General features: G+C 47.1%; 1 protein-coding gene across 1 annotated transcript in view; it reads left to right on the top strand.

The window, feature by feature from the left end:
* LOC149331246 (uncharacterized) overlaps positions 1-18700 on the top strand; it is a 33767-nt gene extending 15067 nt beyond the window's left edge. Inside the window, exons 5-9 of the mRNA XM_089555437.1 lie at positions 1179-1406; positions 6821-7114; positions 8052-8273; positions 14297-14520; positions 17772-18700. Of these exons, the coding sequence (XP_089411563.1) occupies positions 1179-1406; positions 6821-7114; positions 8052-8273; positions 14297-14520; positions 17772-18216 (1413 nt within the window). The 3' untranslated portion in view covers positions 18217-18700. The remainder of the gene's footprint in view (positions 1-1178; positions 1407-6820; positions 7115-8051; positions 8274-14296; positions 14521-17771) is intronic.
* The last annotated feature ends 744 nt before the right edge of the window (positions 18701-19444 follow it).

The following is a 19444-nucleotide window of genomic DNA, read 5'->3' as shown; positions in this document are numbered from 1 at the left end:
GTGAGTGGTCATTCATATCCGCGGCTCTCAAGCGTCTGGGGCAAACGACCCGGCCATTGCGTGGTCGGTGACCGGACCCCAACATTGGCTGCATGGCGCAGGCAATGGCAGCCAGTGGTCAAGTTTGGTGTCCTTCTATTGAGAGAACACTGCGATGCACCTCACCATTCGCTGCATATTGCATACAGTTTCAGCGAATTGTAAGGTCCGGGACGGTAAGGCAACCCAATGACCGGGTGGCTTGTCCCTGACGCTTTCACATTCACATTCACATTCACTTTTTCCACATTTCTCCTGGTACAGAAAAAATGTGAGGGAAGGACTAAAAGGACTAAAAGACTAAATGCCGCGTGCATATCTGAGTGACCACTGAAAGAAGACCGAATGGACGCGAAATGGATAATGGAGAGCTTACAGAATACGGTCCCAGCACACGCAGCCGCTGGCTCGAATCCATCTCTGCGTCCCACGAGTCACGTACTGGCCCGAGAAAGGCGTGTCCACTTCGCGCGCAGAAGCGTGCCGTCTCGAAGCGTCTGCCATGCCTACCTTGGTCTTGTTGCGAGACAGAGCCCAAACATTGAGTGGAAAAGCTGCTTCTCTTCTCGGCATTTGCCGCCACTCTAATGAGGTGTCAGCAGTCCGCGCTTATTTTGGATTTTAGCAGCAGCTCCGCGCTGCAGTCTGCGGAAGAGTTGCTTTCGTAATGAGCCGAAGGATTAGAACACCGTTTCGGGGGGATGCGCAGATGACTGCCACATTTAGAGCGCAGCTCTTTGGCGCCCATCCCTGCGTTTTCGCGGCCTCGCCGTTGTTCCTCGTAACCAGCTCCGCAGCCGGGGAAGCGCGCACTCCTGGCGCTATCTCCTGGCGCTATTGCCATTCTCCTGCTGCCATTCGCGTATGGCGCTATTACTTAACGTGACCGGATCTGACACAGCCTAGCCGCGATAATTTCACTTGGCTTTTGTGCGCTACAACGCCAACACGCTGAGCCTTTCGTCTTCAATCTGCGAGAGATTCTTAGGCGGGAGAGGAAATTAGATAGCAAATTTTTCCTTGAAGTAGGCGATTTCACGCCGGTGACTAATGTCTACGGAAGCCCCTAAAATGCGTGGTCAGAGAGCATGGAGGGACAACCAGTGTTGTTCGTTAACCTCTGCTTCACTTACGTACAGGTAACGCTCAACCCATCGCCGTACAGCATCGAGATTCTCAGGCGCAGAGAGAAGACTGAAGTCAGGGCGAACGAGGCCTTCTTCAACCTTGCTGCCCGCCGCATCTTCGACGGCAGAGCTGTGCTCATCCACACCAAGGCTTCATTCGAAGACGCCGTCAACTTCAGCGTCATGACGACCCTGGAAAAAGAATACGAGACCCGCTTCAGGGAGAAGCCAGGAACGCTGGTATTTCACCTGCCTCTATAAGCGCCGCCTAATGCTGTGACTCGAGTGGGGTTTTGTAGCAAGGGACGCAAGCAAATTTATTCATGCGGAAGCATTCTATGGCTCTTTCGCGTCAGCCAAAAGTGTCCGCAAGTTTTGTCTGCATGATTACGTCGTTCACTGAAGATGCATGTGTGAAAGTGTGGTTGTGATAGATAGCGTGTGATAAAATTCTGTCATGAGAAAAAATTGAATCATGAGGTGTAATTAGTTAATTTATTAAGCGCGAAAAAAACGCAAAAAATACACAGACGTCAAAATATCCATAGACATCGATATAGCACAGCCGGCCAAATCTTTAGCTAGCGTTCATGACGACCGCTTTTTCTGCGCTCTTGCACTTTAAGACGAAGAAAACTACCGGAAAGCTCAATATTAAGCATGGTGTTAGTGAGCCTGTGCTAAGATCTCATGTTTTCGCAAGTTTGCTCTGTCATAAGCTGCAGGAGCACTGAAAACGCGGCCGTCACGCACGGCAGCTAAACATTTGGCCGGCTGTACATGGACGTCGATATATAATACATGGACGTTTTCTTTTCGCATTGCTCCAATGCGGGTCGCCGTAGTGATATCAAAGTGTTTGGACTCGACGCCGTCCCCAGGACGACAGTGAGAGAGAAAACTTTATCACGTAGTTACAGCATATCGTTTCGGTGTTTTACTTTTTCGTTTGCCTTGCGAGAGTGGCGAAACTGCTCAAGCGTGGCTCTAAACGGGATCTGTTAACTGTTGCAGAAAGTTGGCGTCAGCCCGAAGACTACCGGGCTTGCACGAGTAGCATACAAAGCCAATCTCATCCAAAGCTAAGAACAATGGAAAAAATTTTGAGGGCACGTTCACTTGACCTTGCATGCGTGACAAGTGGCTATTCGCTACCGAGTTTCGCTTTGCTCCCATCCCACTGTGTTTTCGATTCGTCTGTTTACAACGACCTGTAGTCTATACACTCCTTAATCAACTAGTAATTCACAGTTTTCGTCCAATCAGCCTCTTATTGCAGAGGTATATATCTTCACTGTTCCGATAAACAGCTAGCATGTCTGTGATAAAAACTGCTCTATGTCCACGATATGTCATATCTGTAATTCAAAAGAGATTTCGATGCCGAGCGTGGCGCGCTAACTTCTCATGCATAGCGGACCAAGCTATCCTCTTCAACAAATTCACCGACATCCACGAAGCAAAAGCACATCAAACTTTGTTTAACGCTGTTTCTTCTACTTGGTATCTATGCGTGAAAGCTTTGTTGATGAAATCAATTCTGAAATTAGAGGAAGAAAAAGCGACTCTGGCAGTTCACGCCCAAATGGCTCATCAGCAGAGCTTGTAAAGCCTTTGCAATGAAAGAAGAGTGCTTCGAACTAGCCTTGCAAACAAGCTTTCTGTAAAGCGCGTGTGAAAGGTACGGCAAAGAGCACCTTCAAACATTGAAATTTATCAGAACCTACTCCCTATACTGCAGCCGTTGAAATTTTGTCATTCAAGTACTGCGTGTTTGGTGGACCGGTTAAATCGTGATGTTACACATTATCCTACTGACACATTATCCTCTATCCTACTGAAAAAACTTCAAATGTACGGCTTCCGTGGAACTGTGCTATCGCTTTTGACATCCTACCTAAATGATCGAAACCAGTACGTATATTTAAATGGCTACTCGTCCCATGTATTGCCCATTTCTGCAGGTGTGCCTCAGGGGAGTATTCTTGGCCCGTTTCTTTTTAATTTGTACCTAAATGACATCGTAAGCATCGATCCCACGGTGAAATTTGTCATTTACGCGGATGATGTGACACTGTTGTTTACTGCAGCTAGCGCAGATGAGGTCATCACTAAAGCGAACAAAACTCTTGAGAAATTAGACATATGGGCCCAACTAAACAAATTAAAAATAAACGTTAGTAAAACGAAGGCTGTCCTATACCATGCGAAAAACAAAATTATTAGCATTGACAGAGACATTAAATTGAACAACTCAAAGATAGAGATAGTAAACACATTTAAAATACTTGGAGTATATTTCACCGAAAATATGACGTGGGACAATCACGTGAGCCACGTCATCTCAAAACTGTCTTGCATCGTGGGGGTAACGTACGCAAACAGATATACTCTACCTTCAAAAGTTAAACTTTTATTGTACAATGCACTATTCCACTCACACATAAACTATTGCCAATTAGTCTGGGGGAATACAACCAAAGGAAATTTGCAAAAAATCCTGACATTGCAGAAAAAAATGTTAAGAAACATTGAAAACGTCCCCAGAAGTTACCCTTCCCACCTTTTGTTCTCGAAATATTGTATAATGAAAATAGACAGCCTATACTCGCACGGCTTGTGTTCACGTTATAGGATTGAAATAAAAAACAACACTCACTGTCTATTACGGTTGGCATCTCTTTGTAAAAGGACACTAGCTTATGAATATAGAAGCACACAGCCTTGGTTAGTAAAAACGTGCAGGACAGATTATGGACGACAAATGATAAACAGAATGCTACCACACTTGTTAAATATCTGTTACAGAAACGGTATCACTCCCGAGCTAACTTCAAAAAGAGAACTGAAATTACTGTTCACAGACAACAATCCGTTCATATGATGGTGTATTTCTCGCATTCTGCATATGTACGCTGTACCCTTCCTTGAGCGACGCTTTTCTGTTCATGCGCATTGTTTTTCTTCGTCTCTTTCCTTTACTTATGTAACGTTCTTGCTTTTTCGGGCTTTTCCGGCATGTACTTTCGCTTATCACCGTTGTCTCATACAGTTCAATTAGAATTGTTTTGTTTATTTTCCTTGTACAAGCCGATCTGAATTTGTAAACAAAACATTTCTGTATTTTGATTTGTGCTGTTCTTATGCCGCTCTGCCATTATTTTATTTTATTTTTTTTCTTCGCCTCTCTTTTTTTGTTTCCTGAATTTTTTGTACTCTGGGGAGCTGGGAACTAGTCAAGCTGAATTTTCAGCTTTTTTTCCCGCACTCCCTCACTTCATGAGTGAAATAAAGAATTTATATTTATTTATAAAGGCTTTGGTTTTTTGAAGCTTTTCTTTTTATTTCTTATTCATCATAACAACGCAATAAGCTGGCTTTCTGCGCCGCGCTGCCATAGCTCAATCTCTCGCTTTCTGTCAACCTCGAGTGGCAGTGAGCGGCACCGAGTCAGCCTCATTTTTCGTGTCTCCCTGTATCGTAGCATGGTGCGGTGCGTTAGTACACTAAGTGCAATCGGCGCTCACTTTCACGTTATGTATTGCTTCGAATTTAAATATTCAAGGCTTCTATCTGCTCGTGTAGTGAGTGTACTGTACCGTGGTGCGTTATGTGTTACAATGTCACTTGGTCCTCCAAAGCCCTCCCGAAGTTTAGTGTCGTGTGCACAGTCGCTTCGCCGGTTAACATATCGTTACTCTTTTACGGTTGACGGTAAAGTTAACCCTAAAAGAGTAAAGATATACTATATCTCTCTTTTAAGGCAGAATGGGTTTCGGGCTCCTTAGGAGATATCTCGCCTGTGGGTTTGGAACAGAGAAAAAATGCTTCCAAAGTTCAGTAGTTACTAAAGCATAGAAACAATAATAAAGAAGAAATGATGTCGCGCAGGTTAGAAGTGAAGGTGTGACGCTGCAAAGGTTCGCGAGCTTGAAAATTTTGTGGGAAAGAATTGTATCATGTGTGCCGAAATAATGCTACTCTGGCCTACAAGAACTTTAAAGCGCTGGAAAGTGCTGGCTGATCACATAGAGCGAGTGACATCGAATTTGTTCGATTGAAACACATTTGTATCGAGTACAATATGGTTTTGGATAGAGATACCGAAGAACTTCGTATAAGCCTTGAGTGCGATGTGAAAACATTGTGTAAACAGCTAATTCGCATCGATATCTGAAAATGCGCTGCATCAAGCGTTTCTTGTTAATGGCTAATCACAAAAAGGGTGTTTTTCACCCCAACTGGCTGAAGCAGTATATTTTCTTTCACAAAATAGTGTTGTTGTAGTATATACAGAGATCTTGCCACCGGTTACAACAGTTTGTTTTTGATTTCAAGAATCATCTGCACAGTGTTTAGCCATCCTTGGACTGTTTATTTGACAAATTCGTGTTTTCCAGTCTCACGGCTGGCAACTCCGTAAAACTTGGTATCCGGACTTTTCTACGCGAGTTTAATACCCCTCTATTCGATTCACGAAAATCGAATTTGTTCTGAAGTTCTCGAATAGTTTCGAACAATTGGCCTGAATTCAGAATAAAGCACTCTGTTTTTGTTTTTTGTTTTTTTGTTTTTACGAGGACCATAGCCACGCCTCACAAAACCTTCCAGGACTTGTCTGCGGGAAGGTGGGTTCATGCCGTGACGTAGTTTTTTCTTGTGGCGGCGTTGATAATGCTCAAACATATCGCCTTCGAGACTGAGCGACGCCACAGTGTTCGGTCAAGTTTAGCAAAACCCTGACTTCCTTCCCGATATAGGCGGCCATGGCAGAGGATCTCGTCAGACTCATCAGTTTAGGTTTGGCGCTAGTTTGTTCCCCGCTGTCATCAGTACGAAAACAATTTTTTTCCTTACGCCTGATGACACGGCGTTCAAGCAGATAATATATACATCGACTTCGTACAGAGTGTGCCCCTAGTGCTGACCAGTGCTTTTGTCTTTCGATAGCGACAGCTTTAGTTCTATTACTTAAAGCGCCTCCCATCGCACTTCACTGTATCGCATGAGTGATTTTGTACGAATATTCGCGCTAATAACGAATATGTCACAAATATTGGATTCACATTCAATTCAGTTTGGTTCTTTGACTATTCGATTCCTGTTCGATTCGGTTTCAAAACGCAGAACTAGCCTTTTTGTATTCGATTCGGTTTCGAAGAAGTTCTGTTCGCACCCCCACTCAAAATTTTGTTTTGCCTTGCCAACCCGAAGAAGTGGTATGCTTGAGGCCTGACGTGTCCAACATTCTCGCGCAAAAATTTTGAACATTGTAAAATTGTAAGATAACGTCAATGAATTATTGAAGGTAATGGACCATTCTTCTGATATGTAGCAAAATCTTTCTTTCGAAGTGTTCCCATCGATCGCATCGTGCAGTTAAGACTGCCATAGAAAACCAATGAAGGATGCTTTTGACTGTAGCTAAAATTTTGATAGAAAAAAAAAATATTCAAGACTGCCGTCGGGTGCACTGCGCATATACTGGTTGTTATAATGAAATCTTACATTATATGAAAGAATTGCGTTCATAAACGGTTTGCCGCTCAAAAATCCTTTTGGGTATTATATGCTATTTAGGTTAGAATAGTTTTCAAGTGGTTTTCGCCCACGTGGAGTTTCACTGTATTAAACTCGTGTCCGGCGTTTTGCAGGTCATCTTTCAAGACGACCAGTCGTACGTTTCCGATGCGAAGGTGTTGGTGGAGAAAGAGGTGATCCAGGCGATGCCGGGCCGCTTCCGGCCCGACCACAATCTGACGCTGGCCACCAACTACCCGGCGCTGATCCGGTGGCTCTTCAGGCAGATCATCGACCGGCCGCACGACGTCGAGCTGATGCTGGGATGGCACGTCGTGCAGCACGTGGCGCCGCTCGTCAGTCGCGACCTGGCCCTCGCCTTTCACGGCCTCGTACCAGGCCGCAGGGACCTCGCCATGGAGCACAAGGTGACGATGCTGGTGATTTTGAAGCGAAAGCTTCACTACGGGACCTCGGGCTTCGATCGCGGACCATGTGAATTTGACCTTCAGCTGGGTTAGAGGTCAAACCATGAAAAGGAGGAAAAGAAATTTAATCAGTATCCATGACTGGGAGTCGAACCCGCGGCTCCGCGAACAGACCTCCTTTAAGGGCCGCTCAGCGAGACCACTAGGCTATCGCAGCTGCAAACATGCCTCGTGTTAAACTATACCACACTCTCCAGCTTGCATTGGAGAGCGTTGTCTTCATCAAATTCCACCTGCTCCGTCCCGCGGCACTGTCTGCTCACCGTCGTCTTCTACGTAGCACAAATCCGTGCATGCGCTCCGATTCAAATGTAGTAAACGTTCTCTGTAGTTTTTATTTTTAATTTTACAATGGTATCTTGTCCATAGAGCGTCACGTCAATTGAGATTTAGTCTCCAGAAGGCGGGGTGTCAATGTCAAGGTGCGAGCAAGTTTAATCTTTGGTACGCCTCCATCGAAATCTGACCGCGGATCGAACCCGCGTCTTTCGGGTCAGCAGCTGACCGCCATAACCACTGGGCCACTGCGGCAGCCCAGGTCTGGAGCCAAGCCGACTAAAAAAAAAGAGAACATAAAAATGAAGGGATTAAGGTAGAAGGTAATCCATTTCAAAACAAAAGCACATGAAGAAAAGAATGAGAAGAGAAGATAAAGAAAAAATGAGAAGTAAAGAAATAAGATAGAAGCCAATACAAAGAGACAAGAAGAGATAATCAAGGAGGAGAAAATATAGAGACATCATGGCTGTCCCAGAATGTCATAACTAAGCCATAGCATACTTTAGCCAGTTATTGTTTTTCCTATTGGGTGCTTCTACACTACGTTTATGTAACTGCAGCCACAAAGCACTTAACATTCGGGAGGCTTCGTTCGCAGGAGTATTGCTTCGACCTGCTGAAAAAGCACTTTGGTGTGGCCTCCATCACATACGTGGTAGAACGTCGATTCACGAAGGCCGTGCGCTGGGATGTGGAGGCCATGGCGCGGAACGTGCGGCGCACCTACTTCGGCACACTCAGCGAGACCACCTACGACTGGAACGATCTGGGCCGAATGCTTCAGTTCCTTCAAAACTCCGTGTCCGGTGAACTGCCGCCGGTAAGAGCTCTCGGCCTCGAAGACATTAGAAGTCTCAGGTGCACAAACACTATAAAGTAAATAAGGCAAACATGCACTAAAGAGAGAGTGGGGTCAGACTTCTCGTGATAACTTTATACCCTAATCAACGTCATCATCAACCCAACCGGGCAGGAAAAAATTGGCCGTGATTTGGCTGTCGTTAAACCTCGAGTGACGCGATAGCTACAGCAGGCCGAGTGGAACTCGCTCAGTCGAATAGCAAAGTCAGTCTTTCGCCGCTCCGTTTCGCTGGGGGTTCCTTCTTTATCTCCATTCCTGGACGTGGATTCACCCTCTCCTCTCGTGTCCCCCTCTCCACTCCTCCCCCATTCGGTTTCGCCGGCACGGCGTGCCGCCTGCAGCTGCTCCGCACCACGTGACCAGCCACGGCGCCGCCACGCTCAAGGCTCATAATGCTAGCGTAAGGGCGCGTTCACACTTGCCCAAAAATCCGGCGAGCGAATCCGCTTCGCTCGCCTGAGATGTGAACTAGGACCTGTTCGCATGTGTTGACGCCCGGGCGGGGCGGAACCGCCGCGCCGCTTCTGTTTCTCGCTTTTACACACCACGTCGCTGCTGGCAGCACACACAGATAGAGTGAGAAAAGAGCATAAATTTACGCTGTCTACATATCATAGGCGCATGCATGCTTACGTACGGCAAACGCAGACGCATTCCAACTTTCCACGCATTCCCAGCTGGCGGAGGGGTGGTGCCACGGCTCAGCGCGCAGCCACGCCGACCTCGCAAAGGGGCTGGAGTAGCGTAGTACAAAAGGCCTCTACCACTGGCCTTTAACAAACCGAGTGGATCTCTTTGCCTGCTTTTTTCTGCTGCCCCTGATACCTCTGTCTTTTCTTGGAATCCAGTCCGTTATTCTCGGGGACCACTGTGAACCTGCTCTTCGCATTGCGTTCCTTGCCCACGTAGATGTAATTTCAAAACTTGCATCCATGCATCCATAAGAAGGGGTAGAAGATAGCCAGATATTTTAGTTAATGAGTCAGGACATTCCGAATACGATCAAGATACTGTTTACTGTGAAGGGTACGCCTTCAAGCACTGATATTGCACCAGCTAAGGCCTAACCTGACCGGTATATAGTAGCACAAGCAGTAACCGTAACGCCGGTTTATTCCGGGCCAAGCGAAAACAGTGGCGACCCTCAAGCTATTTCGACGGTCGAAATAATACAGCACTGTGCAAGAACGCGCTTTACATCTTTGATTTGAGCGACGCGGGGCTTCCGATCCAGTGTATCGCGCAAAGAACTCGAAGAGAACAACGCAGGGAAGTGCCCAGCAGCCATTTGGAAGGCTGAGTTAGTTTTTCCACGGCCGCCTCGATCACGCGCGCGCGGCGGGGTTTTTCTTTCACGAAAATTCCTTCATCTTGCGCACTTGGTTAAATCTCATTTGATGGCGCTGATACGAGTTTAAAAATATTAGTAGGGCAGGAATATTCAGGAGCCTGATGCAGAAATTGCTTCTCCTCCTTTCGTGCCCCTTAATGCTGAATGGCACCAAGAAGAGAGAGATGGGACTTTGGCAAAAGAAAAAAAATGGCAGTGGTTTAACTCTGGTTAATTGCGTAGGCAAGGGTGTGCGCGTTCTTCTGGCGATTCTTCGGCGCGTTGCCTTCGCCTGGTAGCATTGCGGCGTTCCTGAGCAGTCAGGTGTTGAGATTCATCGATGACCGATGACGTGGAACCACTCTGCAAAGTAGAACGTTGTCGCCGAGCTGCATCCTTAGCACGGCGCTTCGCAAGACGTTCTTCACGCTGTTCTGGCGTCTCTTGTGCACATTGTCGTTTTCTCGCTTCTTCCTGTCGCTGTCACTTTTCCTTAGAGGACTGCATAGCATTCACGCCAAGTCAAGCGCGCATTTATAGACCCTTTACAGCTCGGGAGCATGGTCGCCACCATATTTGGTCACGTGACCATTCCGCCACGCTGCCGGAGAGTCCACAAAACGCCATCGCCCGTTCGGCTGTACGCCTTGCTCGTCGGCAAATTGGTGTTTGAGGAAAGGAAATGTATATGTGTCGCATATCTCGGTGGACCCTCGTCGTCACAGGAAGGGAGTTCGATGGGAGTGAACGAAGACACTGTATTCACTAGACGCGTTTTTGTTCATTCCAGGCTAGTAGGTTTTGTGATGTAACCAATAGCGTTGTTAACCTGGACAAGTGTGCGGGACTTTGGCATGGGAATTGGGCATCAGCGCCTTTGTTTCATGCAAGTGTAAAATGGTCACATGTTCCTTCCAAATACCTAGATGTACCTCTTGACAAGCATCGAGATAACGATGGCTTTTGGAAGGAGAAAATTCAAGAACTCTCCACGCGTGCACAGAAATGGTCGGGAAAGGAACTGTGTATTCACGCGCGCAAACATATGCAATGTATATCTGGTTTCAAAAGTGTGCTATTTGTTGCAGGTCCTTTCATGCTCAAGACTTAGCATTCAAAAGTTTCATCGTCACTTTGCAGTTTTTGTTTGGCAGTCCTCATGGGAGAGGACTAAACGTGATAATTTATTTCTGCGTTTGAGAAAAGGGGCTCTTTCCTTGCCACACTTGTACTTGAGGCAGGTGGTGTCAAGATTTCTGTTTCTTCGCGATCAACGCGACCCTTTTCTGCGGACGTTTATTCAAGTGAAGCTTTCTTCGGCTTTGCCAAACTATGTTATTTCCGGTGTGGACGGGATGAGATACAGTGTAAGTAGGTTTTTGAAAGAAGTGGTCTTTGCTTTCCGGTTTCTTAATGCACGCTTCAGTTCGGAATATCTTTCTAATGTCACGCGTAAGAAATTGCTAAAAGATTTGCTTGAATCTGTCTTTCCGGAGCCAATCTATCGATCTCTGTATAGTGGAGGCCAAGCAGGAAATGTTTTAAAAACAGTACGAAAAATGGTGGTGCCAGCGGGTGTGAAGACGTTTTTCTTGAAGTTGCACACTGGGACGTTGCCGGTTAAAACATGGATGGAGGAGAAGGGATTGTTTTTACCATGGGGTGCTGACTGCTTGTTGTGTCACAAACCAGAGTCAATAGAACACGTCTTTATTGATTGCTGGGATGCGCTGCTCTTTTGGGACGTGCTCCCGCGTACAATAAAGACACCCTTGACGCCGTATGGGATACGATTCCTGGACGTTGAGCCGGATCTTTATATATATGATGTTATTTTCCTCCTTGGCCTGCACAGTATTTGGCGATGCAGGATGGCTGTACGACACTGCGATGAAGATGCGCGTTCTGTCCGCGATTACTTCAAAGAAAACATATTTAAGCTACGTGAAGTGTACAAGGAGCTATGTTTTGGAGATGAAGTTATCGAGTTGATGGGAGAGTTGCGTTCCCTGAAAGAGTTTTGATTTTCTCACGCGAGTGAAACACATGTCCGCTCTTGATGTTTGAGAGTGCAGCGCAGAACATCTGTTTATGATCTGTTGTAATCTGTCAAAACAGGCAATAAAGACAAAAAAAAAAGAGCTGGCATGGAGGACTGGTTAGCGTGCTCGTCTCGCACTCCGGAGACCCTGGTTCGATTCCCCAACTCGGCCAATTTCCTACTCGGTGTTATTTTTTTATTTATGCGGTGATAGGCTAATTGCTTAACCGATATCGTTCCAATTCCATTGATGCAAGGCGAAAGTGTTTCCTAATGCGCTTTTTTTATTTTTCATATTTTACTTTGTTGTCATTGTATCTTTGTTCGTTTTGTTTTTCTTTTTTTACTTTTTCTTATTTTTATTTTTATTTTATTATATTTATGGTACCCATGCATTCACTAGATTAGTCTTCATTCATGCTCAAACCTTGAGCCTTCGTGGCGGAGTGATAGCATCTCCGCTTCAAATGCCGAAAGCCCTTGTTCGATTCCCAGCCTCGACAAAGTTTTTTTTAACAGAGCAAACTGCTCTGCGCCGCTGCCGCGCGGCGCGCCGACGGCGCTGCCATCTGGCGGAGCGCGGCTGAAGCAACGCTGTTCAAGGTCAAACGTGGCTACCACCGACCGTGAGCTACGCTATAGTGCCTAGGCACTATAGCTACGCGACGAGCAATACTACCTGGCGTAATATTTCTTTCGCAATAAAAGAACAAATTACAAAAACAATAGTGGCGGGAGGCATAAACTATTTACAGCCAGTGAATGAGTACAAATATTCGGGCATCCACAGCCACCAGCAAAAAAAGAAACGAAAACAAATATATGCGTGTAGGTTTCCTATCATAGTTCTAGTCTCGAGAGATCACTGTAAAAATATCGCCGCAGTGATTTGCTGTGTTTGTTTTGCACGTTCTTTGTTATTCGCCGTGACTGACAACGCGGCTTTATCCATATCTGTTGACACGCGAAACAACTACAACACTACAGACCGGTGAAGATCATGCTGGACAGCTTCTGCGAGGAAGTGTATCGTTCGGGATGGATCAGTCGTTTTATTTGGATAGTTTTCAGTCATTTTTAGCAGAGAGCGGCTGAAACCGATATTCATTTTTATTCCTACAGAATTCACATCAACTCGGTGCTATCGCCACCGATGAGTCACTTTGCCCTTGTGGAACACCAATGAGCAGTTCGAGTTCTGCCCCGGCTTTATTGTTGTTGCTTAACGCTTCTGATATTTATTTATTTATTTATTTATTTATTTATTTATTTATTTATTTATTTATTTATTTACTTCGTCGGCTTCGCCTATCTTCTTCCTCGCCTTCGTCGGCGCTAGCTGCTGGGGCATCGAACTCCAACTCTCTTTCTTACAATTTATTTATTTGTACCTCAAAGGCCCCATTGAAGGGGTATTACATGAGGGGGTGGAATACTCAGCAGTACAATTCTTCGATGAACGACTTGAATGATGATGAGTCGGTCTGATCCACGATGGCGTTTGGCAGGTCATTCCAGTCCCTGTCTGTATGAACGAAAAATGATGACAGATGCGCAGAAGTGCGGGCAGGGGGAGGATAGACGGCCTCCCCGTGGTTTGTGCGATTGGAGATGCGATGTGCGGGGCTGATAATGGAGTTAAGCAATGGATGATAATAGAACTTATGCAACATCACAGTCTGGAAATTTTTCGGCGGTTCGCTAAGGTGGTGAGATGAGCATTGCGTTTTAGTTCAGTTGCATTTACATGATAAGAATAGGCTGAGAAAATGAAACGAGCTGAGCGATTTTGTACAGATTCGAGAGTACTGGAAAGGTTATTTTGATGAGGGTCCAATACCGCGCATGCATATTCTAATTTGGGACGAATAAGTGTTAAATAAGCAAGGGATAAGATATCGCAGCCGCATGAAATATTAGCAAGTAGCCGTAGTATAAAAAGAGGCCTCTAATACCCATTAAACCAATGATCACTCGGTAGGTACAGTGGAACCTTATTGAAACGAGGTTGAAGTGATCCCTGCAATTTCTTCTGATTTGTGTTCTGCCATTTACAGTAAGTCAATCAAACTCTTAACACCAGGGTGCCAAATTGATGAGGCTATTCTAGTTGTGAGCGTACGAGATTGGAAGTGTGATATAGAGTAGAAGTTTGATGTGAGTTGGGGCTGCGTGAAAGTTACGTCTCAGATATGCCAGTATGCAATTAATTTGTAAGTGATGTGCTCAGTGTGCGTGCGCCAGATAAGATTAGACGTAATATGAATTTCGCGGTACTTATATGTTGTAACTGGTTCAAGTAACACACCATTAAGAGTATATAGGGGTAGATCACTATTAGCACGAGAAAGGTGCATAAGTTTGCACCTTTCAGTTCAGCATTCAACGTCATATTCCAAGTTTTACACCCTGCTGAGATAGCGTTGAGGTCAGACTGAATCATGTGCTTGTCACTATCATTTGTTATTTCCCGAAAAACAACGCAGTTATCGCAAACTTGCACGCACAAGCCCAAGCAACGTATGCGTGTCGTCCCCTGACAGTTCGAACTCTGTCTTATTACGTGGGTTCACACCTTCCGTCTATTGACCGAGTTGTCCCACGACGCAGATGCTGGCCACTACGGGTGATATAGGCGACAACATTGTGGCGAACGTGCGTACCATGGCTGTCAACTCGCGTGGTATCGCCGAGTGGAACCTTTTCCTGACTGAGGAGCTTGCGTCCTCCCAAGAGAGGCCCTTCGAGCAGGTGGACAACGGAAAGGACGTAGGCATGCTGCCATCAGCCATCATGTTCCCGTACTACGAGCCAGACGTCCCCGACTACATCAGGTGACCTTCTCTCTACACTTTTAAACCAGGACATGCGCGTATATTGACAAGCCACTTGTAATAGAAGCAGCAAAACCTCCTTCCATTAGTTTCGCTGTCCCTTAAGGCGAAGCGATGAATCGTTCACGAAGCCGACACCGTGTGAACGCCATGCAAGTGCGTCTTGTTAAAAAAGACGAATTTTAGTAATTGCCGCACTCGAAGTGGGCTAACCAACTCGGCCGCGATAGAAGGTATGAAGCAGGCAGTGAAATAGGGAACAGATAAACTAGGAGGCGCCGTAGTGAAGGGTTCGGAATCAATTTTGACCCCATGGGGTTCTTCAACGTGCACTGACAGCGCACAGCACGAAGTCTCTGTCTTAAATATTCCTACGGTAGAGCGCAAACAGCGAGCGCAAAGCGACACCTTTAACATGTCCCTTGTCACGCTTTTGAGAGCCGATCAAGCACAGAAACCCATCGGCTGCTGAACCGAAAGACGCGGGTTCGATCCTGGCCCCGGGTGGTGGTGGTGGTGGTGAAAACATTTATTCAGAAGGGACAGGAGGTATGTTTGAATCAGCCCGTAAGGGTCCGATCCTTACAAACACTAGGTGGAGGTCCCTAGTTCGGGACCCCAGTGGCGGTGGCCGCCGCCCGGGTGCGCCCAACTAAGGCTTGTTGGGCCTGTAAGTCGTGGCAGCCGAGCAGGGTCGCCTCCCAGTCCTCCCGGGTTGGGTTGAGGTTGGGGGGAATGGCTGGGTTGGAGGGGCAGGCCCACACCATGTGATAAGTGTCCGAAGACACCGCACTACAGTGCGGGCAGTTGCCGCTAAAGGAGGGGTTGTAATGTTTTAGTGCTGCCGGGCACAGCGATGTATTGGCGAAGAGGCGGAGAAGGAGCCGCTCATCCGCCTTCTTGAGGCCTTTACATGGGCTAGGGTAAAGGTGATGGCTATCTTGATAGTAGGTTGTGATACCTTTGAACGTATAGACCGGATTAAAATCGGGTTCCTGATCAGGTGGGGAGGAGAAAACAGCCCGGTGAGAGAGCGCGCGGGCGGCTGCGTCTGCTGCCTCGTTTCCTGCCAAACCCTGATGAGCAGGGGCCTATATAAGGTAACGGTGTGCGGGGTCCGTATCCCGTATGCAATTTTGGTATACTCGATAGGCTAGGAAGGGAGTGCAGCCTTGTTCGACGTTCCGACAGGCCCCTCGCGAGTCGGTGATTATGTATTTTGAATCGGAATATGATGCCGAGAGAGCAATCGCGACCTCTTCTGCTGCGGTCGCATTCGATGAAGGCGAAATGCTAGCGGCATTGCTTACCTTTCCTCTCTGTCTACACGCCGTTCATCTAAAAAATGGAATGGTTTAATATTTAGGGCGTTTAACGTCCCGAAGCGACTCAGGCTATGAGGGCCACCGTAGTGAAGGGCTCCGGAAAATTCGACCACCTGTGGTTCTTTGACGCGCATTGACATCGCACAGTAAACGGGCCTTAAGAATTTCGCCACCATCGAAATTCTATCGTCTCGCACTCGAAGTTTCCACAACTGCAGCAACTTGCAACTAGCGACTCTTTTACTCTCCTTCATTCGCTCTCTTCACCCCTGGCTCAGGGTTCAGTTCAAGTGGCGCCCTTAGTGAGACATGTTATTCCTTCCCTTCTATCATAACCACCTCGCGCCGCCATGGACTAGATGTACTACTTCGGAACAGGACCACGTTTTCCGGAGCGGTGATAAGTTTTAATGCTGAGAAGCTATATTGGGCTGCACTCAGTACCCGTCGCGGTGGCTCAGTGTTTAGAGCGCCCGGCTACTGACCCCCGGGTTCGAGCCTGGCCGCGGCGGCGGCATTTCAATGGGGGCGAAACGTAATAGGCGCCCGTGTGCTGTGCGATGTTTCCAGTGGTAGAAATTATTCCGGTACTCAGCACTACGGCGCCTCTTTCTTCCTTTCTTCTTTCACTCCCTCCTTTATCGCTTCCCTCGCAGTAGGGATGTCCACCGAGATATCAGACAATTATTGCGTGATTTCCTTTCCTCAAAAGCAATTTTCATTTTCCATTCCTGCGTGTCTGCTAGGATGCGTCGACGCCAGCGTCACGTTTGAATTCTGATAAGCAAATAGGATTCCATTCCAGGCAACAGTAATGAATGGTTTGATGCCTCAAAGGTGCGAAAATGTACTTCCTAATTACTTATTTTGGTGTTCTTAAAGTTAGCTCCTGGCCCAGAATGACAGTACACTCCCTCCCCCCTTCCCATGGTAACTAAACGGTTAGGACGGTTGCTGAGGACGGGCAAACACGGTTGCTGAGGACGGTCACGAAGAAAGGACGAAAAAGGTGCCATAGCGGAGGGGCCCAGAATAATTTCAACCACCTGGGTGTCTTCAACGTGCACTGGCATCGCACAGCACACGGGCGACTTTTTGCGTTTCACCTCCATTAAACACGGTCGCCGCGGTGGAGTTCGAACCCGGGTACTCCGGCTGAAACCCCAATGCCGGCGAATTTTTTTTTTTATTTAAAACTTCTGGGAATATTTTGGTCACGTTTCGGAGTTCTTCCTGCCAAACCCAGGTCACGGCGACGGCATTTCGACCGAACGAGCTCTATACGCTATCGCATAATGCTGTTGGTACTATACCACTACAAACCCTGACTGCTATTATTATGCTATTGCTATCTTTGCTTAGTACACGGGTGTTAGCTGACTGGTATCTGAACGACATAGTCAAAAAAACTTAAAGAACAAAAATGGCTGAGGTTTAACTTGGTTAAGCCTGGAGAATGCGAAGCATCACCGTGTCGCGTAATTTGGAGGCGCACAACCACAGCGACGGCGCGAGGTGGGCCCCCGTTTTTCCACTGTCGTGACGTCATCGTATCACGTGGTGTGACGTCATGTATCACGTGATTTGTAGGCGCACAACCACAGCGACGGCGCGAGGTGGGCCCCCGTTTCTCCACTCCCGTGACGTCATCGTGTCACGTGGTGTGACGTCATGTATCACGTGATTTGGAGGCGCACAACCACAGCGACGGCGCGAGGTGGGCCTCCGTTTCTCCACTCCCGTGACGTCATCGTGGCACGTGGTGTGGCATGGCATCATCGTGTCACGTGGTGTGACGTCATGTATCACGTGATTTGGAGGCGCATAACCACGGTGAAGGGCTGAAGTGGTAGCTAAAGTAGTATGCTTCGCATAAAAGCAGCGCTCTTCAGCGATTTCCAGTAACGACCGCCGTCGTCCCCGCAGGCACGGCACGTTCGTTACGTCCCTGGCACGGGCCACGGCGCTGCCCTACCTGAAGTACGGCATCCAGGGCAGCGAGCCGGTGGCCTTCGTCAAGTTCGCGTCGTGCGCGTCTCTGGACGCCTCCCCACCGTCTCGCGACCACGTGATCACCGCGAGCGCCGTCGAGGCCGCCTCGATCATTTACGCGGCCCACAGGGGTGGAGGCCCGGATGAGTCCGCGAGCGTTGAGTCCCCACTGCCGCCGCTGCTCACCGGCCTCGAGTCGATGTCTCCCTGGCAGCTGTTCTACGTCTCCCTCTGCTACCTGCTCTGCACGGGCGACGGGCGCAACTCACCATGCAGCACGGTTCTTCGCTGGAGCTCCCCATTCGCCCTGGCCTTTGACTGTCCGCAAGATAGTGTCATGAGGGCCAAGCACAGTTGCCACATGTTTTATCAGGAGTGACATACACCGCTTTCGTGTGTGTGCGCAAGTTGCGCTGTGATATAGTCATATCTGTGATCAGATCTGGCTTTGACTTTTGCTATTTCGTGACGACTTTATTCTATGTTGGCTACAGTTTTCTTTTTCATCACTTTGGCTATTCCTTAATCTGGAATTTGTTGATTTATCCGTACATTTCTCACCAACTATCTTCTTTCCTATTTTTTTGCAATGATACCGAATGGACTGAAGTGTTTCTTTCTCTGATCTTTCATCTTTTGGTGCTCATTGTGGCAGTGTGAACTTGATTCAATTCAATTTTTTCAATTTATTTATTCAGCATCACTTCGTGGTGCTATGAGCGCGGCAAAAAAGCCAACAAAATCGTCAATTTGACTGGAACCGCGCTCCCGTTGCAAACATCAGCGGCGGCGGCAGCAACGTCGCAGTTTGTGGCACTAACCGTGAGTTCAACAATTCAAGAAAATTGTTAAAATTAAACAAATCCCAGACGTGCATAGTGAACAAGGAATCTGACAATGTAGCTATGGAGACTATATAGAGATCTACTTTTGAAACACTTGTGTTCTAACACGCACTTTTTTCTATATGAAGTGACTTGCAGAAGGACGAGAACCAAGAAAATCTAACATCACAAAAAGAAAGTACAAAAGGTAAGAAAATACATAAGAAATTCAGGGTCGATATTTGTCATTAAAATTAAAATGAGCAGACATTTATGCTGGGCATTGCAGTTTCCACTTTTTGACTAAGGGAATGAGGTATGTTTTTTTTATCAGAATGTACGGTAGCTGATGTTCAATCCTTTGTTGTTCATAATTCCTACTGCTTTTTAGAATGTAGCAGGGCGGGATGACATTATTTCAAACAGAGGATTTCAGTTGTGGTTTTCCAAAGGGCCATTTGACTGCTGAAATGTCCCTGGTTTTGTGAATCAGTTAGTATGGAAATATTGTGCTGTGCGTCACGAGACATGTTTCATTTGTCAATGACGGCGCTCGGCTGCTGACCCGAAAGACGCGGGTTCGATCCTGGCCGCGGCGGTCGAATTTCTATGGAGGCGAAATTCTAGAGGCCCGTGTACTGTGCGATGTCAGTGCACGTTAAAGAACCCCAGGTGCGCGAAATTTCCGGAGCCCTTCACTACGGCGTCCCTCATTGCCTGAGTCGCTTTGGGACGTTAAGCCCTAAAACCAATAATAGAGCAAACTTTTCCCTGAGTGTGTAA

Source organism: Amblyomma mixtum, chromosome 8 (assembly GCF_055824585.1).
Source record: "Amblyomma mixtum isolate Tamu chromosome 8, ASM5582458v1, whole genome shotgun sequence".
Taxonomy (NCBI): domain Eukaryota; kingdom Metazoa; phylum Arthropoda; class Arachnida; order Ixodida; family Ixodidae; genus Amblyomma; species Amblyomma mixtum.
This window is presented reverse-complemented; position numbering and strand designations above follow the sequence as displayed.